General features: G+C 37.7%; 1 protein-coding gene and 1 long non-coding RNA gene across 2 annotated transcripts in view; one reads left to right on the top strand and one right to left on the bottom strand.

Moving 5' to 3' along the window:
• On the top strand, positions 1-25,646 carry SLC5A7 (solute carrier family 5 member 7). Its single transcript, XM_058684599.1, has 9 exons — positions 1-414; positions 1,727-1,955; positions 6,267-6,380; positions 7,124-7,279; positions 12,030-12,178; positions 15,565-15,708; positions 19,100-19,253; positions 22,928-23,145; positions 24,411-25,646. The coding sequence occupies exons 2-9, from the start codon at positions 1,778-1,780 to the stop codon at positions 25,035-25,037; spliced, it is 1,740 nt and encodes a 579-aa protein (XP_058540582.1). The 5' UTR covers positions 1-414; positions 1,727-1,777; the 3' UTR covers positions 25,038-25,646.
• LOC131485290 (uncharacterized) overlaps positions 11,836-26,631 on the bottom strand; it is a 20,158-nt gene continuing 5,362 nt past the window's right edge. The window contains exon 3 of the long non-coding RNA XR_009248758.1: positions 11,836-12,231. This is a non-coding gene — a long non-coding RNA (uncharacterized LOC131485290). The remainder of the gene's footprint in view (positions 12,232-26,631) is intronic.

A 26,631-nucleotide genomic window follows, 5' to 3' on the forward strand; every position in this document is an offset into this window, starting at 1 on the left:
CCCTCAGCCCCCGCCCCTCCTCACCCCCACACCCATCCTGCGCGCGAGGGCACTTTCCCCGGCACCCGCCCCAGCACCACTTTGTTCTGACGTCCGCCTGCCCAGCTCTGACGATCGCCCCCGCCAGCCACCCTTATAAAGGGGACTTTTGCCAATACTGGCATCGATCGCCACCTCAGCCGCGTCGCGCGTCCTCCGCCGGGGCGCCCACACCTGTCAACTCCGTGCGCGTCCAGGTTCTGGGAGACCTGGGGCAGGAACCCAGCCGCCTGGCGATACTCCTCGCCCCTTGGCACCCCGGACACTCCCCCTCCCTCGGCAGCCTTGAAGCCCCCAACCACCAAGGTGCCTGGGCGGCGGTCCCGAGAGGAGCTCCAGCCGGCGGAGCACTTCTCCGCGCGGCGACGACTCCAGGTAGGAGCAGAGCAGGCATCCCGGGCGCGTCGGAGCCCGCTCCCTCGGGGACCCGGTGGCCGCCCAGCCGGCGTTTTAGGTCGGAAGGACTCGGCTTTTGTTGCCTCTTGGTGGGGATGCGCGGGCAGGTCCACAGTCTGGCACCCAAGGCTCTTAGGCTGCAGCGGCGGGAAGTCTGGGCGCAGGAGAAGGACCGAGGGGTAGCGGGAGGGTCGGCGGGGGTTGGGTGGAGGGTGCTGGGGAGCCCCCAGGCTGGGCCCAGGAAAGAACTTCCCAGCTCGGTTGCTCACAAAGGCGGAGCGCACCCAGCGCGCCCGCGCTTCTTTTGCTTCCCCTGAATCAGAGGGAAGCTAATTCTTTCACCCAAGGACTCATCACCCACCTGCGAACACAAATACCTGCATTTCCCCCCCAGAAACGTGCTTGTGTGAACGCGAGTGCATGAAATAGCCATGGTCACGAGGGTTGAAAAATAACAGAGAACAAGAATTCCTGAAGGTGAAGGCGTTAGAATTTGACATATGTCTCTTAAGAAGTCTTGTTTTTAATACGTTTGACCCCCTCTTATATATTTAGGCAATACTGTATTTTTAAATTGTTTTCTTGTACCTACCATTAAGTTCAGGAGGAGGGAGAGATGAAAAGAGCAAAGAACAATGGAAGAGCCAGAAGAGCAGGCTAAAAGGTACATTCTTTAAACAATGTACCATCTATAGTTGCTACAGTAACTTGGACCACAGGCACTTGTTGAAAATTAGAGTTGATGTGCTTTTGAAACTGGTTTTCCTAAAGTTTTTTTTTCCCCAGATATTTGTATGTCACATTACTTTTGGAACCATTCCCTACAATTGTTTGAAAGGAGAGATGGAAGAATGAATGGATGACTGAATGTAAGAATATGTTAGAATTCTCAGGGTAGTCTTACAATAATTTTAGATGGAATAGTAAGTTAGTTCCAAAAGCCAGATGCATCCTCTTTGTAAATGATCTTGACTGAGACTCAGTTACGATACAAGACAAGGTTAATTTTAAATTAAAAGAATTTATTAAGCACAAAAAGTGACCATGATTACATTTGGTAAACAGCCATTTCTATTTTTTTTCCCCCCCTTGGAGGCTCAAAACAATGTTAAACTGTTAAATACTAATTAGAATAAAATAGTGGACATGTGTTGGCAACTGGTAGTGTCATATGCGATTTCAATGTGCTTTTTCTGTAAGTGGCACAGGATCTTTCATGAGCCAGCTGGTTTATTCCCAGCTGCTTATGCATGCTTGGCTGGTTTATAATGCATTACTGTATTTTCTTTAGAAATCTTAATGAAGTAGCTCACTGTGGAAGAATCTGGACCCCTAGATAAAAATGGCTTTCCATGTAGAAGGACTGATTGCTATCATCGTGTTCTACCTTCTAATATTGCTGGTTGGAATATGGGCTGCCTGGAGAACCAAAAACAGTGGCAGCTCAGAAGAGCGCAGCGAGGCCATCATAGTTGGTGGCCGAGACATTGGTCTGCTGGTGGGTGGATTTACCATGACAGGTAGGTTCTGATGCCTCTGGTCCATGCTGCCCACCCCTCCTTGGCTTCTCAGAGTGACAAAGCAAACATTAGCCTTTGTCCTTTGGGGATTCTTTAAGTTCATTACTTACATATCCTAAAAATAATTTTACTTTTTTGAAACAAAAATAAGTGGGTGTCAACTCAGTAGTACTTGAACAAAATGATTTTATAAAAAATCGATGGACACAATATCAATGAAACAAATCTGGAGGATCCGGACAGTTCAGTGGGTGGGAACAGAATAAAAACAAAGGAGAAAAGTGTCTTAGTCTTACAAGCTATGTGATAAAGTCAGTGTCTCATCATGTTCATTAATACAGGTACAAAGTTGTGAATTTTTGTTGTCTTAAATGATGAATGTCAATGAACATTAACTCATGATAGTTTTCAACTGAATAAATCAATTAGGGGCAACACAATTCCATATTGAGAGATGCCCTGTTTTGAAACCTAATCCTCCCATTTAATAAACCAATTTCCTCAGAGGAAGATAATCACATGTGAAAAATCCACAGCACTGGGGAAAAAAAAAAAAAAAGATTTCCAGGAGGCTTGATATAAAAGGGGGAAAGCTAGGGCGTGTCCCAACTGAAATGCCTTAGCCTGCATCTGCAGCCCTTTCCTATTCAAAACCCTTTGGGCTCAGAGAAGCTGATATCTTTCCTCCTGTTCCCAAAGGTGGTTCTGTTTAAGTGGTAACTTGTTTCTCTTTTATATTCTTATTTGTTGTTGAAAATATTTCTGAAAAACAACAATTTAAAATTATATCTTTAATATTATTTGATATATATTCACTAACAATAACATTTCACTTCTGATTCTTACTAAGTTTTTAAACATTAGCAACATAATCCAGACTAACCAGAACTCTGAGGGCCCATTGGAAAATATCCCATGAGAAATCATATCCAAATGATGCCCAGTTTCCATCCTGATGTGCTATTTAAATATGACTCATCTGTATATGAAATAGTTTAACAGAACAGTCTGTGAAGACTGCATCCCTGCTGGCCATCTGAAACCTACAATGTTCTAGAATAGTTTATGGACTATAGGTTTTATTTTTCAGACATGCACATTTTATGTTCCTTTAATTCTTCTTCAACTGTATATAGTTTCTTATGACCATTATGAGGCTGTTTATATTTGACCACTGTGAAAGGTCTCTGGAAGTAAGGACTAGAATTAGCACCAAACCCTGGTCTTTTGGCAGCCACACCCTGGGACCCCTCCGCAATGCACCAAGTGCAGGCCTCTAGCTGGCTTTGCTTCCTTTCTAGAATATAAAGGCACGACATTTGTAAAAAGGTCCTTTCTTACCCCCGTGTCTCAATTTTTCTATATACTCACATATATAGAACAAATTGTATTGTGCAAAATATTTTCTGTGATATCTAATATACACAGATAAGTAGGAAAACATAAAGATTAAGAATCATCCATAACCCTACAACTTGCGTATGTTTACTGAAATGTTGGTATAGATTTTCAGATGTTGTTTCCTTATTATCCTGATGAACACCATGCACAACTTTACATCTTAATTTTCATTTTTCATTATAGCAACAATGCTTCTTTTTTACCCTAAAGATCCAGATGTGATACTGGCATCTGAAGTGAAGCAAAACATTGTGATTATATATTCCCTTCAGGTTTCTCCTATACCAAGAAAATGAGAAGAAAAGCGAAATAAAACAATAAAAACTGATTTCACTCAAAAAATTGTTGAAAAGAATAAATGAGTTGCTGTACATCAAAGTTTTTATTCATTGAAAATTATTATAGTGTTCTATGACTCTAGTTTAATATTAGATCTATTGTGTTCATAAAGGTAATATTTCAGAATTTGTTTTTATGATCTAGAATGATTATTTCAACCTAACAGTTTTTTAAAGTGTATAGAAGAATTTGAATCATGATTATTTCATATGAAGTTTCATAGTCTATCTCAATTTTTAAAGATTTTTTTTTCAGTCTTTAAGAACTGAAAAGAACCTTGGTCAATATCATAACTCATTTAAAATCTGAACCATATTATCTACACCTTGTCAGATTCATTGATCATATATATTTGTTAAAGAATAAAGATTAAAAAATAAAAATGCATATAGTTTAAAAGAGTTATTCTCACTGATAAATCTGACATGAAATATGCAAACATGCAGAGCAAATTCTGGCATAGAAGGGACTAGAGTGATAAAAATGGATGGACTTTAACCAGGATAAGTAACCAAGTCTTCACTTCTTATGTTTACAATCATTCAGACACCAATTTTGTTTTTGGATAAGGGAGAGGACATCTACACAATGAAAAATGATCACTTATAAGCTTTGTGCTCATAAGACCATTTCCTTTATGCAATGAAACATTGCTAGTGTGTTCTTAGGAGTTCCAGTTTCCTAGTTTTCAGATTCTCCTAGAAGGAGGATCAAGTCTGATTCTATGACTGTGAAAATAATTTCTTCAAGTCCTAGTTAGACACTTAGTGGAGGGGGAAACCCTGTTTAAATTTACAGGAGGGCTTAAAATGAGAAAAACAAATAATAGCTTTTGTTATTTATTCACAGCCATGTAAAAGCTAGCAAGCAGATGAGAGGGGCTGATATATGCATATTTGTCCTAATTTAGGGTTTTTGTATTTCCATTTAAATGTGCTTAAGATTTTTTTTCTAGGGAGGTCTTTTCATGTTAACCTTTAAAAAAAACACTAACCTTAAAACATTCCCTTCTTTGCTTGGTATCTGGATTAAATGCAGATAAATTTTGGAATGAACACAGTAGAAACACTTGTCTTTGATAGTTTCAAATACATGTTTACTTTACTTACATTCTAATTGTGAGATTTCAGAGAACTTTTCAGAGTCAAACTTTTTTCCCAGTTGGATGATATAGCCTAGAATTCAGACTCCTATCTGATAAGCCAGCCCATGTTCCTCATAATTTTTCACACATTCTACAAGGGATTCTTTTAGATATTTTGGCAATATTCTTAAAAGGAAATAAACTATAAAGATTTGGGGCACCTGGATGGCTCAGTTCAGTGACCAACTTCGGTTCAGGTCGTGATCTCGTGGTTCATGAGTTTGAGCCCTCTGTCAGGTTCTGTATTGACAGCTCAGAGCCTGGAGCCTGCTTGAAATTCTATGTCTCCCTCTATCTCTCTGCCCACCCCCCTGCCCCGTTCTTTCTCTCTCGCTGTCTCTCAAAAGTAAATAAACATTAAAAAAAAACTATAAGGATTTAAGTGTTCCATTAACTTTAGCTTTTCAGGAAGAAGCATATATGATACTGCCTTCTCAGAGAAAATGGTAGAGTTTATAGATCCTTCTTTGCCCAAACTTGTTTACCCAACATGTGTTTTCTTTGGACCCTTGACCTCTTCCTTCAACTGTTATGCTACAGGAGTTCTATTAAATAACATCTGGAGAAGACATATTTCTTATTATTCTCTGTGAAATATCAAATATCTTACTAAAAGACCTAGGTTAGAATGAAGAATGCAAGTGGGTATGCAGTCAACATTCAAATTCTAATATCAGCCCAGGTCCTAAGCATATGTTAGGTACTTGGAAAGAAGGAGGAAAAAGATAATTTAAAGTCACTTTAGGACACCTTGGAGTAAAAGTGTCCTCTCTCCTTTAATAATTTAAGACAGTAAGTAAAATGTTAGGATGCAGAACAGCTCTGCCAAAATCCTATGTACCCAGAGTGTTTAAGAAGTGACCCTATTAATTAAAAATAAAATTTTAAAAAATACATACATCTACAACTGTGAATGCCTCTCCCTGCCCCCTCCTTGAGGAAGATAATCGTGATCCATGTGAAAAGATCAATACAATTAAAACAGAAAAACCTTAAAATAAAGAAACTTGACCTCAACAAACGCCAGGCAACACTGTCCAATAGAAATACAATGTGAGTTGCAGAGGTAATGTTAAATTTTCTACAAACCTTTTTTAAAGAACATTAAAAAGTAGAGGAATAAGTATAATGTAGAATAACGTAATAAAAAATAAAGTAGAATGTATTTAACTCAATACATTGAAAATGTTTCCATTTCACCATATAATTAATGCAAAAACAATTATTGAGACACCTTACATTCACCTTCACATATGAAGTCTTTGAAATCCAGTATATATTTTACACCCAGAACACTTCAATCCAGACTAGCCACATTTCAGGTGCTCAGCAGTCACAGGAGGCTACTGGCCACTGTGTCAACGTGAGCAGGTCTGGGGTATGAGGAGTTTGGCAGCGTCTTTCCCTCACTCTTCATTCTATTTCAGCCACCTGGGTCGGAGGAGGTTACATCAATGGGACAGCTGAAGCAGTGTATGTACCAGACTATGGTCTAGCTTGGGCTCAGGCACCAATTGGATATTCTCTGAGTCTGATTTTAGGTAAGTGAAAATTTAAACTTTAGTGACACACTCGGTAAAGCATAAAGAACAGGAGTACAAATAACAAATGAAATAACAAGTCAAATGGTAAATAACTATTGTGCAAAAAAAATGTTACCAGAATTCTCTCAAGTAGGTATTACCAGAAATCAGTAACACTAATGCTTAGATTATTTGGTCTCTTGATTATGGAATATGTTTTTAGTCCCTTGATCTGATGGCAAGAGAATAGTTAATTTCCTAATGTATGATTTTTTTCTTTCAAAAATAGTGTAGAGATATCATTAACAATGAATCAACTTGAATTGTACCTGAATTTCTTTTTGTGAATAAAACTAAGAAAAGGTCAAGAATATTATATAACAGAGTTCCTAATATTTTTTGCCCTTAAAATACTTTTATTGGATTTTGTGCTTAATCAGTGTCTAAATGTTATTCTGGGTGATACAAAGGCATTTTAGCGAATGCCACGCTGGTCCATGTTTTTAAATCTACATGCCTCAGATATACTATTCAATGGCCCTTTCGATGCATACAATGACAAACGTATTAAGAAAGTCATGTTTTGTTACTAAGTATGTCTTGGTTCTGTATTCACAGTGTATTTTAGTCTGGTTCCTCCACACATATAAATGTTCTAAAAAATGTATTTCCCTTGAGAAATTATAACATAATAAAATGTTGGCAAAGACTATTATATTATGAATTTTTTATTTTCTCATAAACACTTTAATTTCTTTTAGGTGGTTTGTTCTTTGCAAAGCCTATGCGTTCCAAAGGATATGTGACTATGTTAGACCCGTTTCAGCAGATCTATGGAAAACGCATGGGTGGGCTCCTATTTATTCCTGCGCTAATGGGAGAAATGTTTTGGGCTGCAGCCATTTTCTCTGCCTTAGGTAAGGACCTCTGCCTCTCTCTGGTTGATGAGCAGCACATACACAAATTTACTCCCTTCAGCCACAAGCCAGGCTACTTGCAGCTTCCCTCACCTGATTTAATGCAACCGTCTCCCTGCTTATGGTTCAGCCCTCTTCCTCTGGTCTACATATGGTAGCCAGACTCATCCTTCTAAAACACAAATCTGATCATGTCCCTTTACTGTCCCTTTCTAAACTTTTAAGTGGGCCCAGAAAGCTTTTTATGACTTAGTCTCTTGTTTCTTTCATCCTCCTCCCCCCCACCCCTCCTTACTTTTCCAGAACTCTAGACCTCCTGTCTTGCCTCTGACACTGTGCAAGCCCAGGTGCCCTCTGCTTTGGACTCCTTTCCCCCCCTACAATTTTGCACATCTGCCTAGAAAACCAGGAAATGTCCTTCAATCTTCTTATAGATGTCACTTCCTTGGGCCAGACATCCTGACCTTGCCAGATGCCTTTCCCATGGGCTTCCTTAGATACCTAGAGTTTTATTTTCATTGGACTTGTCACTTTATATTATTATGTGCCTGTTTATCTATATCATGCCCAAATCCAACCTCACAAAGGGAGTTCTAAAGTTCTTGAAGATAGGACTTGTATCTTGTTAACAGTTATAATCTTCTCACAAATGAAAGAATGAATCAATGAATGAATCATCTATGGCCATACTTTCTTCAAAAGAGGAGAAGAAGAACAACATTATTTCTTTTCTCAGTGTAATCCCAGTACATCCTAAAGTACTGGGTTGTATATATGTTTAGGGATCTAGAAAATGAATGGAGACTTCTTAGGGTCTAACTTACTACTAAGACCAATTAATGCTAAGAACAACTTATCCTTGGCCCATTAGTTCTCAGCCCACTTGCAAGGTTTAGAAAACAAGATAGTGGAAGATCGGTCAGGCTCAATAATTTGCCTTTTCATCAAGGGGAAATTTCACTGAGTGCTGAGTTCCTTCTTGAAGATTAATAGAGTTGGAAGTTCCATAACCTTCCTCAGTGAGCTGTGTCCGTGTTTGATATCCAGGCATCCACGTATGTTTCTCTCCATCTCTTCTTACAAATGAAGATAAAAGGCTTATGTCTATAGCTAGACCCTAAGTGGTCAAAGCAAAAGTAAGATAAGATGAATTTCCTTCTATGGTGTATATTCTATACTACAAACTTACCTTCCAGCTTCAGTATTATCATCAGATCTGACCTCTGTAATGTCAGACATTAGTTTATACTTCCTTTCATGACATTATTTTTTTTTCAATATTTATTTTTGGGACAGAGAGAGACAGAGCATGAACGGGGGAGGGGCAGAGAGAGAGGGAGACACAGAATCGGAAACAGGCCCCAGGCTCCGAGACATCAGCCCAGAGCCTGACGCGGGGCTCGAACTCACGGACCGCGAGATCGTGACCCGGCTGAAGTCGGACGCTTAACCGACTGTGCCACCCAGGCGCCCCTCATGACATTATTTTTTAAACTCCCATATAATCTTATCTTCTTGGTCTCCAACTATAAAATGAAGGGATGATTTGATGAAAAGAATGAAAAGAATGAAAAGGATGAAAAGAAAAGAGTTTGATAGCTATAAAATATTGTAATAACTCAGTGGAAAATGTTGCACTTTCTAGGTACTATATAATAATTCTCCACAACTACCACTGCACCTATAGCCTAATGAAATTATGTGTAAAAATACATCTCCTTTCCCACCTCGCTGTCATTAGCCTACAAGCAATGGTAGTTTGTCATTGGTTTTAACACTAGAAAATGTTGGTTTTAAGAACAGCCTGCTGAGATATTTAAAAAGGAGTGGGTTCAGTAGCTAACAGAATGAATACAAAATGTTCACTTTCATGGAATACAGATCAATTTATGTAACAGAGCCCTGAAGGGAGAGTTAAAATAATAAACTAATATTTCTAAAGTATTTTTGAAATATAAACTTGAACCAAACTCTAAACTTCGCTCAGTTACTTATTATTATATATGTGTGTGTATCTACATCTGTGTGTTATGTCACTATATATGTAAAATGTGTTGATATCTATATATCCCTCTCTACACAGATGCACACACATATCAAAAACATGTATAAAAAACATTGCTGCTATTGTTTGGAATATATGCTTTTGTAAAGAGAATGTGTCTTTCTAAATTAACACATATTTTCTTCAAAAATAATAGTGGGACAATTCAAAATTAGTGTCTATTAGAAATAAGTTGGAACACTTAAGAATAGACAAATATAACATTATCACCTTCTTGTGAATGTGCTGAAACTTAAGAGAATTTTAAACTACCTTCTTGGCATAAATGGACAACATCCTTTACATACATTTTTTTTAAAATGTGTATTTATACTTCTCACAGCTCAAATTCGGTGAATTTTTATAACTTTATTGTATGTTTATTTTTATGGCCTCATGATTAAACTAATATTTCACAGCAGATCTGGAAATGTAACTTCAATTTTAGTCACTATAAATGATGGAATTATTTAGAAAATATTTTAGAGAAAAAATTAACCCCAATCTTAATAGTGATAGAAAAATTGGTGATTTCTTTAAAACCACTGAGTTACAACCAAATGGCAGTATTTACCAGGATCCAAGTCTTTAAAATCCTAGTCCAGTGATCTTTTTTTCTGTAGCATACAGCCTCCCTCCCTACCTTTTGGAGGTATGGAATTAATAAAAACGTCACAACGGTAGAAAGTTAAACAGCAGCCCAAAGAGGCAGGTAATAATTGGAATTTTCATTCCTGAGACATGACTTAGAAATGTTGTTAAAGTCAAGAACCATACCAAAAGAAGATTGGCAAAGAATCACAACTAAGGTTTCAACATGAAGCAAAAACTCAGTCTGCTATCCAAAGTCACCACCTTTGCAATGATCCAAATTGACCACCTTCCTTCATCTTCATTCTCCAATACCAGACTTGTCTTTTTACTAATTCATTTTTACTCATAAAAATAATTTAATTTTGTTACCAAAGCCAAATCACTCAGAAAAAAATTCTTGAAAAATATTTTATATTGTTATCTTAGATCAAAATAGTTTACACTGCTCCTTAAGAAAATGGATTTTCGTCTCTGGTGGTTTGCATACGCTATTAGCATGCATTTGAGGAGTGGTAGCAGAACATAAGATTGAAATTAATGATACAAAAAAATCACAGATTTGTTGCACGTATGTTGGGGTTCCTATAATTGCTGTGTTTAACAATATGAAACAGGGGCGCCTGGGTGGCGCAGTCGGTTAAGCGTCCGACTTCAGCCAGGTCACGATCTCGCGGTCCGTGAGTTCGAGCCCCGCGTCAGGCTCTGGGCTGATGGCTCGGAGCCTGGAGCCTGTTTCCGATTCTGTGTCTCCCTCTCTCTCTGCCCCTCCCCCGTTCATGCTCTGTCTCTCTCTGTCCCAAAAATAAATAAAAAACGTTGAAAAAAAAAAAATTAAAAAAAAAAAAAAAACAATATGAAACATAAACTATGTAACTTTTGAAAATGGTGGAGAAAGGATTTGTAAAGCAGCAGGTGAATTCTGAACTGGAAGTCCAAGAACCATAGTGGTCCAGTGTCCCTATCCTCATATTCTCATTGGAAATATAGACATCAAAAACACATAAACAGTCAGAAAGTAAGAAAAACATAAATTTTATTTCTAAGGCAGGTTTAAAATTCTGATAAGGAAAATTACTTAAAAATATGATGTTGAGGGGCGCCTGGGTGGCTCAGTCGATTAAGCGTCCAACTTCGGCTCAGGTCATGATCTCACGGTCCGTGAGTTCAAGCCCCGCATTGGGCTCTGTGCTGACAGTTCAGAGCCTGGAGCCCATTTCAGATTCTGTGTCTCCCTCTCTCTCTGCCCCTCCCCGTTCATACTCTGTCTCTCTCTGTCTCAAAAATAAAATAAAATGTAAAAAAAAATTAAAAAAAAATATGATGTTGAAATCTAGGGTTCAATACGTTTGTGTCCTAGCAGTAGGACTGGATTAAATTTACCAGTTTTATTACTTTCTCCTACAATGTTGTCTTAAACCTTGGCACTTTATACCATCTGTCATCTAAGAAAAGCTAGCAGGGGTCAGAGTTAATGCAAAATGGAAAATGAACATTAATTGTAAAATGTGGAAGTGGGTGATTGTGCTTATCTCGTGAATATGAGTAGATACATTGCATATATTTAATTAAAGTCTGTTTCAGATAGCTAGTAAAATTATTGTAATTTCTTTTTTTTTTAAGTCTATTTATTTTGAGAGAGACAGAGATAGTGCAAGCAGGGGAGGGGCAAAGAGAGAGAGAGAAAGAGACAGAGAATCCCAAGCAGGCTCCACACTGCCAGCCCATGCAGGGCTTGAACTCACCAACCATGAGATCATGACCTGAACTGAAACCAAAAGTTGGATGGTTAACCAACTGAGCCACCCAGGTGCCCTTGAAAGTTCTTATAATGGTATTAAATTTAATATATTTCATGGAATTCTGAGGTCATATCATCAATTTTGGATGCCCCCACCTATATAAGTTACCAAAGTGCCAATTTCAGGAAGGAAGAATATATTATAGATTTTAAGATTTTGATATGACAATTCACTTTGGCTGTTATCATCCAATACATTTCACATGACACAGAGGCACTACCTGCTGGTACTGAACATTCAGTGTATCCTTGAACAGAAAGTGGAATCCATTTGAGTACCTTGACCATAGCATTCTCTTGTCTGCTTTCTTCAGGAGCCACCATCAGCGTGATCATTGACGTTGATGTGCAAGCTTCTGTCATTGTTTCTGCGCTCATTGCCACTCTGTACACGCTGGTGGGTGGTCTGTACTCCGTGGCCTACACGGATGTAGTTCAGCTTTTCTGCATCTTCATAGGCCTGGTAAGTGGGGCCATTCACAGACTTTCTTTCTTCCTTTCCTTTCCTTCTTCTTTCTAAAAGATAATGTGGTATTTTATACTAACTCAGCAAAATTGAATAGAAACGTTATTTTCCATAGTGAGCAATACATAGTAAGTTGTGTATGATTTGAGACTTTAAATTTCTCAATTAATTGGATGAAAAAATGTAGTCATTTAGTTGGATTTTGACAGAAAATATGCCCTCAGTTTAATTCTTAGCAAGGTCTAGGACTTGCTTTGCTTCATGCCCACATTTGATAGAAAATTATGTATGCTCTCCCTTGAGTTTGAAAGCAAAAAACACTTCACTCAGAGTTAAAATGTCAATGTTGGTGCTTACCTGCATTAGTCTTTTAACCTTCCCCTGTATTAGTTTTAATTCCATAAGACTGCTCATAAGACAGAAACTATCCCATTGGAAAAACTGTGGGTTTCAATATTTATCATCGCTATTTGGGGTCTCGAAACAAAGAAAGGACACAAGATTTATTATGTATTGTTTGTAAGTTCTAGATTAAATTAGGTAATATATGTGTGTTTATTCAGTAAAAAATACTGAATTATGGAGACGTGAATATTGTTGGTATTATATTAAAAGTGCTTTTGTGTTTTACATGCACATTTTAGTCAATGTTGAGCCTTTGCAAACTCAACATCTTAAGATATCAAGACTGTATTATTATCCATATAATATCCAATGCCTAAGACAATTCTAAGGTAGTATAAGGAAAATGGTGTGACCATCCCGTGCTGGGCACTGTATTGAGTTCAGACATGTGTATGTTATCTCAGCTGTGTGTCCTGTAGGGGTGGTGCCCTCGTAGAAAGGCCACGGACAGAGCACATTGAGACTGCACATCATGACTCACTTTCCACAGATGATTAAAGCACCCTTGAGCCTCCTCTTTTTTCCTTATTTTTCTCATAACGAAAAGCTCTTCACCCTATGCTAGTGTTCACACTAGACAGTCAGAAAAATTAAGTTGAATCTCAGACTCATTTTTTGTTTTTGTTTTTTTTGTTTGTTTTCTAGCATCATTAATAATGGAGGAAAAAATTTAAAAGAACTGACTACAACTAAAGTTACAGTTCAGCCTTAAATTAACATATGCTAGCAATGATCATAATATTTCCTCTTTTTCCCCTAGAATTGATGTGCATTTCATGGAATTTCATTCACTTATATTTTAATTGAATTCAAGTATATTTAATTTGCTCAATGACTCCTACTTTTTTAATTTTTAAATTGCCAAAAGCAAGTGGGCAGTGCTGAAATTCACAATTCTCCTTAGCATCATCATACACTTCCAGAAATAAATCTCTGTTCAGAACCTTGGAGGCATGGTTGGTTTGGCAATGACAGCTCTTATGATGCACTTGGTATTCTAACAAACACAACCCCAGGGGATGAAGCTATTTATTGACAATAAATGTAATTTCTCATTGCTTTTCATGAGACCAGACCTTAAAATGCACAGGTGCATAAATCAAGCATGCCAGTACAAAGATGGTAAGGCAAATATATGTGGGTATAAATGTTAGAGTGCTTTTATGCTACAGAATGTAACCAAACTGATAAGGAATCAAGTTGTCTTGGTTATAAGTTAAGGGTCTATTGATCTGACTGAATAAAAGGCCAAGAATGGTTTGTTTTCCAACCTTCAAATGGCTATACATGGATGCATAATTAATGTATCAACTCACACCTTACCATTTCCTTTTCTCAAATTCTCCAATTCTGTTGATTTTATCACCATCCTTGGAGCTCCACAACTGTAAACATGAGGTTCATCTGCTCATTTTCCCTCTCTGAACTCTCTTACCACTCTAATGTAAGGACTGTTGAATCTCTCTTCATAATCCTTTTTAGTACCAATGTCTTTCTATTTCCAATATCATCACTGTATTTCGGGCCTGAGTCATATCAGTGTACCTACTGCTTTTTCTGACTTATCCTTCTCCTAAGCTCACTGTTCACATCTAGAAATTAAAATGCAGAAGAAATACACTAAACTCTTTTTAAAACTCAGAAGAAACAACAGGTGTTGGTGAGGATGTGGAGAAAGGGGAATCTTCTTACACTGATGGTGGGAAAGCAGCAGGTGCAGCCACTCTGGAAGACATTATGGAGGTTCCTGAAAAAGTTAAAAATAGAACTACCCTGCATTCTAGCAATCATACTACTAGGTATTTACTCAAAGAATACAAAAATACTAATTCAAAAGCATGCATGCACCCTGATGTTTACAGAAGCATTATATACAATAGCCAAATTATGGAAGCCCAAATGTCCACCAACTGATGAATAGATAAAGAATATATGGCTCATATACACAATGGAGTATTAGTCGTATAAAAAAGGTAGTGAAATCTTGCCATTTGCAATGACATGGATGGAGCTAGAGAGTATTATGTTAAGCAAAATAAGTCAGTTGGAGAAAGACAGATACCATATGATTTCACTTATATGTGGAATTTATGAAATAAAACAAACAAGCATATGGAAACAGAGGCGAGCCAAGAAACAGACTCTTAACTATACAGAAGAAACTGATGGTTACCAGAGGGGAGGTCAGTGGGGGAATGGATGAAATAGGTGATGGGCATTATGGAGGGCACTTGCCATGATGAACACCTGGTGTTGTAAGTATTTAATTGTACACCTGAAACTGATATTACACTGTATGTTAACTAACTGGAATTTAAATAAAAACTTAAAAAAAAAACTTAGAAGAAATGCCACTAGCTTCTAGCTGCCTGCAAAACAAAACACCAACCCTCAGCTTACAATTCAAATTTCTCTCCATATATTTATGTTTATCTTTCCCATTTCCCTAAGCCACTTGTAGCCCAAAAGATGTGTGTGCACATCCTGTGTGTTCTCCTCTTTGCCTTGTTCCATATAGATGGTCTCCCCATTCACTTCCTTCTTTTTGTATTAGCACCGGACTCACGCCTGAAGGTTTGTGTCACCCACCAAGTTCTCAATCAGGTCTTTCCTTGTCATGTTAAAAATTGGACATCTTTATCTAATTCAAAGAAAACAACAAGTGTTTATATATCAATATACTCAATGTTCTCAAATTTAACATTTTCTTCTTCAAAGATTTGTTGACTGCTCTTATATTTGATATGATATGGTGTAATTAAGCACAGGTATAGATAATATGTTAGTCTAACTTTTGTAAATAAGTATTTCATGGCATCCCGCAGAGAACTTAATTCCAAGTTCTCCTCTGTCTGAACAAGAGGAACAACCGAGCTATGTGGTCTATGAGGAAACAAAATATGTGGCGAAACCTTGCACATGTTAAACAGGTAAAAAAAATTGTAGCTTAACAGTCTCATGTCCCTCTTTGGTTGCAGTGGATCAGTGTCCCCTTCGCCCTGTCACATTCTGCAGTTGCTGACATTGGGTACACTGCTCTGCACACCAAATACCAAAAGCCTTGGCTGGGGACCATTGAATCATTTGAAATCTACACTTGGCTTGATAGTTTTCTATTGTTGGTAAGTAATGCCCTTACCTGAGGAATGCAGTCTCATTTTTCCTAAAATCAAACATATTTTTAAGATTTTAAGACTTATATGTATATGTCACCTACTGGCTCATGTATGTTTCCACACTGACTACTTCCTGTTGGAAGGCTGGAGCCACTTACTGACTGTGGTAGCTGATTAGTGTCAAAGTGGAGAGAGAGTGAAGCCTTCAAGGGACAATGTCAATGGGGTAATATATGGTGTGTACCCATTTCTGCTGTGCTATAAGTGAAGAACACTATGCCCTACCCCCAGGTACCTCCCCAATCTGAAGCCAAGCCTTCTAAAAGCTTTAATCTGTATTTTTGGTTTAGGCATTACAACCCACTTATTCTGAAATAAGTAATCCATTCAGTCTCTAATTACTGAGTAAGTAAGTTAGTCATGCCATAAGACCTTTAGTGCAGACAGAAATTGGAAAAAGAGGTGTCCCTCAGGAAAGATCCCAAGAAAGAAGTCTTGGGAAGTTGGAGATAGCTTGGGAACTTGACAGGACTTTGTGGTGAAGGTGGGGCACAGAAGAAATAAAGGCAGATCACAGATTGAGGAAAGATGGGAAAACCAAAAGAAACTGCCAGATATTGTGATTTTGCTACTTGGAATGGTTACTTACAAAAATAAACACTTATTTTGATTTCAAAGTAAGAAATAGATTAACATTTATATCAAAATTAAAGGGAAATTGTTTATTTTTTTTTTCCTTTTTAGAGGGTTCACAATAGTTTGTAATTTCACTTTGTCATTATGGCACTTCGGTAAATTTCATCCCTGAAGGCAGATTTGTCTGTCCCAATAAGGAATTTCCTGGTAAGAAGACAGGAAAAAAAGAAAACAAGTTGTTTCTAGTGGTGGTGAGGAGAGCTTCTTTCCCAAGGATTGTAAACGTATTGGCCAACATTTTTCTAGATTGGATTATAATTATGAATTCAATGGATAATGGGGTTAAATATTATGTGTGTATGAACTTATATCTGCATAGCAGATATATTTATGGTTACATAGGAGAAGATTATGACAGAGAAGATAGGCAGTTTGTTCATAATCACACCATTGTCTGAGTGAAGGATTGAAATGGAGAATCAAGACCCAAAAGTTATTTCTCCTACACGACACTTTAGTCCTCAGATTTACAGATCTTGAAGATAAGGCTATATATCCAATGACTGCTAAGGTTTCTTCCACCTCAAAAAATTATATGACTAAGTTATGTTCATTCTTCAAAATGCAACACAAGTGAAAAGTGGAATAATAGATAATGAATGAATGGATGAACTACAGAAGGAAGCCTCCAAATGTTTCACGAGTGGTCTCCAGCCTTCCAATTGTCTCTCTGAACTTCCACTTGTCATAAATTTATGATTTATGGACTCCTGCTCTGGATACCTTTAAGGTATCACCCTGAACCTGCTCACTGACAACATTCCTCACCTGGCCCATTGTAATGGCCCTTCACGGTCTCCCTGCAGCAGCCCACCCAAATCTCACTTCTCCAGACCCATCTTCCACCTCACCATCAGAGCTTCTGTTTGTCTGTGGAGGTCAGATTTCACCTCACTTACAAAGCTCTGGTGACTTAAATATCCAGAGAGATTGGCATGTAATTTATGGTGTAGAGATTCATATAAGCATCTAAATTGTTGATGAATGTTCATTGGCATAGAAAATGTTAGTGATATACGTACATTCCTGACTTATCACGGTTTGACTTAACAATTTCTCAACTTTATGGTGGTGCAAAAGCAATAGAATTCAGTAGAAACCATACTTTGAATTTTGATCTTTTCCTGGGCTGGCAGTATGCGGTACTATCCTGTCTCTTGTGATGCTGGGCAGCGGCAACCAGCCACAGCTCCCAGCCAGCCACGAAGAGTAAACAACATACACTGACAAACATTCTGCACCCATACACCGTGTTGTTTTTCACTTTCAGTCTAGTAATCAATAAATTATATAAGATATTCAATGCTTTATTATAAAGTAAGCTTTGTGTTAGATGACTTGTCCAACTGTAGGCTAATGTCAGTGTTCAGAGCACCTTTAAGGTAGGCTAGGGTGAGCTATGATGTTCAGTAGATTAGATGTATTAAATGCATTTTTGATTTTGACTTCAGATATTTTCAACATATGATGGATTTATTGGGATATAATCCCACTGTAAGTCAGAGAAGATCTGTATTGACTTACAGGTTGCAAACCAAAGGAAAAGTTTTGGAAAAATATAGACTTGAGAAATGGATTATGTATTTTAGAATTTATTATTTTACTTTTTTTTTTTAACTTTTGAACATGTATAGCTTTTATAAGGAGGAAATTGTTCTGGAGTCAATATGTAACAAGCACTCTCATTGGCACAGGTGTGACAATGATAAACAATACATTCCAGAGGCAATTAAAGAAACAACTTCAATACATTGTGATATGGGGAATTCATTCACCAGTTCACTCATGAGCAGTGACTGTATGAGAGTCAGAGGACCATGGCAGTAATCAAGGGGAAGGTATTCCCTTGCCTCCTGTCTCCCACACACCCTGACCTTTAATTAAGCCAAAGACATGGTGGTCTCATAGTTGTTTCATTGTTTTGTTTGTTTCTTCTTGTTTTCACATTAGATTCTTTGCCAGGTGCTGCTGTCTTCTCTCTCCATCTCTGCCTAGTGACACCTTCTCAGTGCTTCAGAACTGACTCCCTGTCATTTCTGACAGGTGTTCAATCAGGTGTTCCTGATTGCCATGCAGCTGTATATACTTCTTTATAGCAGGCAACAAATTACGTTATAGTTCACTGTATCCAAAATGTTTATGATTGTGTATCCTCAGTAAGAATTTTAAGTACATCCCCAGGCACCTGGGTGGCTCAGTCATTGAGTGACCTACTTTTGGTGTCAGCTCAAGTCATGATCTCATGGTTCATGAGATCAAGTCCCACTTCAGGTTCAGGGCTGACAGCATGGAACCTGCTTTGGATTCTCTCTCCCTCTCTCTGCCCCTCCACCATGCTTGTTCTCTCTCTCTCTCTCTCTCTCTCTCTGTCTCTCTCTCAAAATATATAAATAAACTTTAAAAAAAAGAACCTCCAGATGAAAACAAAGCTAAGGCTTCTGGGCTTCTGGGTAGTTGCAATGCAGCTTAAAGTAGGGAAACCAAAGAATAGAAAAGATTGTGTGATATAATTATGAAGGAAAAAAACTTGAAGAAATTCTTTGCAGTTGAAAATGTGATGATTGCAGTTGAGATGTTTGGCATGTATGAGAGCCATACAAATGACTACCGTGCATGTAACTGTACAACTTCTTATTTAAAAAATACCTAATAGATGTTATTTGCCTCTAATTTATTCTGAGTCCCTGCTGTTCCCATGCAGATGCTGGGTGGAATCCCATGGCAAGCCTACTTCCAGAGGGTCCTCTCTTCATCCTCAGCCACCTATGCTCAAGTGTTGTCATTCCTGGCAGCTTTTGGGTGCCTGGTGATGGCTTTACCAGCCATACTCATTGGGGCCATTGGAGCATCAACAGGTATATCTCTTGCAACTTCACTAATGGACCCACTGAGGCTTCACTGAAGTGACCAATTACCACCCAACCGGCCTCCCTCCCCCATTTTCCCTCTTATCCGCACATAGTTGATTGTTTCTCATCATATTCATATACAGACATTTGTTATAGCACTCAAACAATTGTATTTTAGCTCCATGCCTCCAAAAAGTGTTTGATTGCTCTCCCCACCAATAAAACATTTGTGAGCATGCCCTTCCCCCCCCCCCCCCCCCCGCCCTTGCTGGTATACTTATCAATTGTGTCTATGTGATCCTGTTAGCAATGTTTCTCAACCAAGGTGCACACTGACATCATCTGGGGAGGGGAAGGAACTCTTGAAAAAAATACCCATTTCTATCCTACCCCACAGGGATTTTATTTTAATAATCTAAGATGGATCCTGAGAGCAGTGGTTTTTAAAGCCGCTTGGTGGCTCAAAATGCAGCCCAAGTTGAGAGCCACTGGCTTAGAAATTTACCTGACACCTACAGACCATTTTGAACTTGAGATTCCTGTTTACATTTTTTATAGTTTGCTAATTACAAGTTTTCTTTCTTGGAGAAATCAATAAATAAGTTTTCAAGATAAAGATAAACTCAAGGCACTAAGTAACTTAGAGAATAATTTACTCAAAATCAGTAAAAAAAAAAAAGCATTATGAAATGCTTATCTCCCAGTAGCCTTTATCTAGAATATTTTTTAAATCTCACCCTTAATTTTACTGAACTTGTTAATTACTCTTGATGCTTATATATCTATGCTATGCAGCTTCCAAGGGTATTTCATGAAAATACAACAGAATAATCCAAATTCAAAGGGGTCCTGTAGGTAAAGGTCATTAAAACAGATTAAAGAAGCTTACCTTTTACTCTGCTGTGTTTGTAAAGTTGATACAGGATGATACTCATGTGGATACTTTTATTTTCAATTAGTACAGCTGTTTATTAGATTATTTAACTTTTACAAGAAGTAGTCATGATTCATAATGTACACTCTTAATTCCAATTGTTCATCCATGACATAAACAAACACTTAACAAGATGACTGACAAAGGTGATTATGTGCCTTTGAATAAAAGATAGCATTTATGTCACAATCAGAAAACAGATCCGGCCATCAGGAGCACTCATGCATATGTGCATGTATGTGTGCGTGTGTGTATGTGTGTGTGTTGTAGGGCAACACACTGAAAAACACAATGTCAGCTATTTTTTTGGAATAGGTTCATATTCTTGGTTGTTGTTTCTGGTACCATAATATCTCAAGGAATGCTGTAAAATTGGCTTCAACAAAGCATGGGTTTGAACTGCAGTGGAAAATGGGGGAATAAAAAAATAGTAGGATCCAAGGGAAACCACTCTTATTCAGTCCTGTACTTATGCCATCAAAGAAGTTCAGCAAATAAAAAAGGAGCTATAGTAATGTACATTTAAAGATTCCATTTTATTCTTCAGCACATAATGGTACAAACAGTAAAGAACTATATATTCAAAGACAAACTTTTTTGTTTGTTTTTCACCACTATTTTCGCCATCTTGTGTGGTGCACAACAGGATATTTTTTGTAACCCTTACAATGAAGCCTTCATAGCCATTCTGTGAATAATATGCAAAAGCATATTAGCACAATGCAGAATTACCTCTGTTAAAAAATAAATTTAAAGATGTAATTCCTTCTATGAATTCTAGAGTTCAGCAGGCAAACATATCATAAAATTTAAATGATCTTATCGCATATTTTACTAGTGGTTCACCTGAGATTCTGTTGGAGAAGCATAGTATTAATGTTGGTGAGTCTTAGACTGCTAATTGATAGGTTTTTATAATTCAAAACACTCAGTTGTATGAAAAATTAATGGTTCATGAAATCAAGCCCTGCATTGGGCTCTGCTCTGACAGCACAGAGCCTGCTTGGGATTCTCTCTCTGCCCCTCCCCAGTTCATGCATGCACACTCTCTCTTTCTCTCTCTAAATAAACTTTAATTCATAGATACATGCATAAATAATGGAAAATTTTGGAAAATAATGCTGACCGTGTTTAATTGATCATGCAATTCCTTCAATTATGATAAAAAACTTAAATTTTCTGAAATAAAAAAAGTACAGTGTTTTATTTTCTTTATAGTATCAATAGCAGGAATAATTTCCAAGTTTCAAATTTTAAAACTTAAAAGCACATTTATCTATTTTATTTTTTCAAAAAACCTTTTATATATTTCAAGAAACTTCATGTTGCCTACTTTAGCTTTTTAAAAAATGTTTTGAACATTTACATACATTCTTCTCTGTATGAAAATGTACAGTTGTATAATTTATGTATGTAGTTTTTCTTCTTTTTTCTTTTTTTTAATGTTTATTTATTTTTCAGAGGTGGGGGAGAGAGGGGGGGGACAGAGGATCTGAAGCAGGCTCTGTGCTGACAACAGATAACCTGATGCAGGGCTTGCTTGAACTCATGAACTGTGAGATCATGACCTGATGCTTAACCGACTGAGCCACCCAGGTGCCCCATGTATGTAGTTTTTCTAAGTCAGCTTCACAGTGTTATTTTGTGAAGATCACATAAATTGATAGTATTCTGTAATTAAATTTTACTCCAAAGGTCAATCTATCGAATTAACTATAATTTGGTGAATTCCCAGATTTGGCTGAATATTATCATCATTCAGACATATGCAATCAGAATATTTCAGGATAGGGATGTAGGACTCTGCATTTTAAAGGCACGCATGAGAGATCCCAATGTTCATTCAGGTTTGCAAAACACTGGATTAATCCAATGGTGATTCTTCCTTTTATTTCTTGCTTTAACAAGATCAGGCACTTGCCATCCTCTGCCCATTTTTTTCCTTATCCTCACAACTATCAAACTGATTCATTGCTTTTAATAGCCTGGCCCACAGACTTAGCCAGAGATGTGCTGCAAAACATTGCCTGTACACCTCTGATGCGTATGCCCTCCTGCTTCCTCAGGAGTCCTTTTGCCTTTTATGTTTTGAGTTCCATTACATGGAGTTCAAAAACCTCCTGAAAATGTCAGCCTCATACCTGCACTTTCTACTCAATAAAACAAGGACTTTGCTTTATCTATCATGCCTCCTATTTCAAGTAAGTGGAATTCAATGCAAGAAGGGATTTAGTTGGGAGAAAAACAATGCTGAGGGAGCTCCAAAACCAAGTTTTGGAGGAACTTGTCCCCTCATACCTCCAACTGGCTGAAGAAATAATCTATGCTTTTGTTTTATAACATGTTTTCTATGTTTCTGTACAATTTGATGTCACAACTGCAGAAAAAAAATAGATAATAGGCAGGTAGTAGATAAATGAATAGATAGATGATAGCTGGTGATAGATAGATGATAGATGATAGATAGATAGATAGATAGATAACAGGTCTTGTGAATAGGGCTAAGTGTAACCAAAACCCATTAGAAGCCAGAGTTGAATATAAGACCATTTCACTTGACCAGTACATGGATTTCCTACCTACTTAGACCAACGTACCTAATTATACTAATTACACTTCTCTGATCAGACTAATTCATACATTCTGAATTTATTTCAAAAGCTCCCAGAGAATAAGATGACCCCCAAATGGATAAAGAGCATGTGGTTCTTTAGTTATTATTATATTTGTCATTTCTATTCAACAGACTGGAACCAGACTACATATAAGCCTCTAGATCCCAAGGACAACGATGAAGCAGACATGATTTTACCAATTGTTCTGAAGTACCTCTGCCCTGTGTACATCTCTTTCTTTGGTCTCGGTGCAGTTTCTGCTGCTGTTATGTCATCAGCAGATTCTTCTATCTTGTCAGCAAGTTCCATGTTTGCCCGGAACATCTACCAGCTTTCATTCAGACAAAATGTAAGAACAGTCTTTTCCAGTGTAGCATTATTGCTTTTGTCATCATTGCATTTATTTTATCTGTAATATTATATATTTACTAATATCCTATATTAAAATCTGACCCTACTCTGATTAAGCACACAAGATTAAATAATGCTGAATTTTATTTATGCTGTATATGAATATTTTTAATGCATGTTACTATTCATGTTAGTACGTAAGGGAACAAACCAACATAAGCATTTTTCAAGAGGTACAGTCATATTGCTACAATTCACATTTCTTGTCTTTCTAATGAAAGTAATGAAACCCAAAACACCTTAGAAAAACTTTGAGTTTAATCATGTACTATAAGAAACTTGAAGCAGAGCATGGTGAGTACGTTATTTTGTGGTCATTTGTGTAGCATCTGCCCCACCCTTCACTTGAACTCCCAAGTCCATGTTCATGAGAAAATAGCCTCTCAGTGTGATTGTCCTTAATGAATCAAGCGGGTGCAGAACAGGGCTATTGTGTCACTGGACACACAGGAGTTCCTGCCCACCTTCTTCCTTCACTAAGGCTTTGTTCTTTGTTTTTCCCTAGTTTTCTAGGTCATAGTTAACAAAATGGCCCCACATGTTTTTAAGGTGGCTGGCCTTAAAGATGGTAGGACTCCTAGAAGAGAGGAAAGAAGGGTGGGCCATACATCCTCCTGGCCACATAAGAACTATTCCTTAATATGAAAAGTACGTCAAATCCTCTCTTCATTATTTTTTTAAATTTTTTTAATGTTTATTTCTTTTTGAGAGAGAGAGAGACAGAGCATGAGTGGGAGAGGGGCAGAGAGGGAGACACAGAATCTGTAACAGGCTCCAGGCTTTGAGCTGTCATCACAGAGCCCGATGCAGGGCTTGAACTCATGAACCATGAGGTCATGACCTGAGTCGAAGTCAGTCACTTAACCAACTGAGCCACCCAGGTGCCCCATCTCTTGCATTATTATTCCCCTGTGACAGCACATAAGCTCCTCTCACCTCTCCTCCTGCATATTCAGAGAAAAGTGCAGCTGACCTGTGCTTCCTGCACAAGACACACAGAAACCACTCCCAAAGGCCCGCCAGAGAAGCCACCTGGATTGCTTGCTTCCTATACTGTCGTTTAGGTTGGTTTTGCCTGCAATGAGCTATTTGAACCAGGGGAATTGTTTAGACCTGCTTTAAAGCACAGAAATGCATTTCATTCTTCACTTAAATGAGCCAGTGCACTGTGTGAAAAGCTGTCACTGTGGCATTTTCTTGCAGGCATCAGACAAGGAAATCATCTGGGTTATGCGAATCACAGTGTTTGTGTTTGGAGCTTCTGCCACAGCCATGGCCTTGCTGACAAAGACTGTGTATGGGCTCTGGTACCTCAGCTCAGACCTCGTTTACATCATCATCTTCCCGCAGCTGCTCTGTGTGCTCTTCGTCAAGGGAACCAACACATATGGGGCTGTGGCAGGTTATGTGTCTGGCCTTTTCTTGAGAATAACTGGTGGGGAGCCATATCTGTACCTGCAGCCCTTGATCTTTTATCCTGGTTATTACCCTGATAAGAATGGCATATATAATCAGAGATTCCCATTTAAAACCCTTTCCATGGTTACCTCGTTCTTATCCAACATTTGCATCTCCTATCTAGCCAAATATCTATTTGAGAGTGGAACCTTGCCACCCAAATTAGATGTGTTTGATGCTGTTGTTGCAAGGCACAGTGAAGAAAACATGGATAAGACAATTCTGGTCAAAAATGAAAATATTAAATTAGATGAACTTGCACCTGTGAAGCCCCGACAGAGCATAACTCTCAGCTCAACTTTTACCAATAAGGAGGCTTTCCTCAACATTGATTCAAGTCCAGAAGGGTCTGGGACTGAAGATAACTCCTAATGACCCCATCCACATGAAATACTGCTTTCACAAACAGAGTGTTATAGCAGGCTAGTCCAAGAAAGATGGGTTGCAGCATATAAAAAATATACTTAAAAAATAAACAGCATTCAGGTGGATAAAAATCCATACAAAAGTGCAGTTGCACAAATGCAAGCCAAGTTAGAAGGAATCATGTATGAAAGCAACAGATTGCTTTCTCATCGGTATTTCTCATCCTCGTTTGATTCTGACTCTAGATATTTTTGTTAAATATTCAAACGTGAATTAAGCCCCACTCAAAGAACAGAGGGTTAGAGTATTTATCTTTATTCAGAAAAAAGAAGTAGGTATGAAACAGCCAAGGAAATTCAGTAGACTTGATCTAGACCTTGTCTGCTAATGCACTCACTAGTGGGTCTGGTTTATTTTCATGATGAAGTTCAGAGAGTAACTTGCCATCACTCAAATGAATGGTGCAAGAAATTAATGGGTGATTGTCCTGGTGTCCTGATGGTTAACCTATTCTTGCATCTTCTTAACTAGAACATTTGCTGAATATGCAATTTGTTTCTCTTTGTAGTGACACACATTATTCTGAGCACAGGCAAAGCAAACACATATGCAAAATACTGTGTCCTGGAATTTCTTTATGCACAAGGTAATAGGAAAAGTAGAATCCATCTTTGTAGAGGAGCACTAGCTCCTCTGAGTGTGCCCAACAGCTACCATGTGTATTGAGAAGCATACCTAGAGTATGGAAGGCATGATTATTAGACAACCTTAAAGCAATAAATCAAGAAGGCCATTAAGCAGAAAGTGACAAGAGCAGGTTTTTGTCTTCATCTGAAGTTTATAAAGTTTTGCTTCATGATGAAAGAAGTAGTGTCCCATATTACTATCTAAATTGGTACTGGAAGTGACATTGAGCCTTATCTAAGGTGAGATAACAGTATAGCGCCAATTAAGGTTAATGAGAGACAAATGGCACCTCCTGATAAAACTAGAAAAATAAAACCCTCTCAATTTTGGATATTCATTAGTGAAGATGATTTAATGTTAAGAGAGTGACTCTGTGGCACTTTTTGCAAAAGCCAGTCTTAGGTACTAGACAAATCATCACTACAAAAAGTAGACAGTGAATTTTAAGATGCAGATGAAAGAAGAAAATAAAAATAAGTCCTAAAGGGAAAAAGCCATCGATTTTAACATTTGGTGTCCACATAACTTTCATGAGGTTGGTCATTAAATATTATTTTGCTCCTTTTCTGGAGTTAAAAAATATGTATGTGTGTGTGTGTGTGTGTGTATATATATATATATATATATATATACACACACACACATGTATATGTATATTTATTTATTTATTTATTTATTTAATGGTTTGTACCATTTTAGAATTTTAAATGCTTTCCCCGTAGCCACATTATAGAAATAATCAGAGCTATGTCTACAAAAGCAGAGTGAATTGATGAGCTAAAAAATTATCTGAGCATTTGATCAAATAAAGAAAGGCACCATGACTTATTTAAACTAAAACATTTTGTCCAAAAATGTTTCTGTTTTGCAATTCATAGACAAAGTGAAGTTAATTCAGTGTTCAACGTTAAGT

Source organism: Neofelis nebulosa, chromosome 9 (assembly GCF_028018385.1).
Source record: "Neofelis nebulosa isolate mNeoNeb1 chromosome 9, mNeoNeb1.pri, whole genome shotgun sequence".
NCBI classification, from domain to species: Eukaryota; Metazoa; Chordata; class Mammalia; order Carnivora; family Felidae; genus Neofelis; species Neofelis nebulosa.

Excerpts from the sequence above, each read along its gene's own strand:
- SLC5A7 (XM_058684599.1), top strand. The coding sequence starts at position 1,778 with ATGGCTTTCCATGTAGAAGGACTGATTGCTATCATCGTGTTCTACCTT. Across the intron at positions 15,709-19,099 it reads TTGATAGTTTTCTATTGTTG|ATGCTGGGTGGAATCCCATG; the intron begins GTAAGTAATGCC and ends GTTCCCATGCAG. Across the intron at positions 23,146-24,410 it reads AGCTTTCATTCAGACAAAAT|GCATCAGACAAGGAAATCAT; the intron begins GTAAGAACAGTC and ends ATTTTCTTGCAG.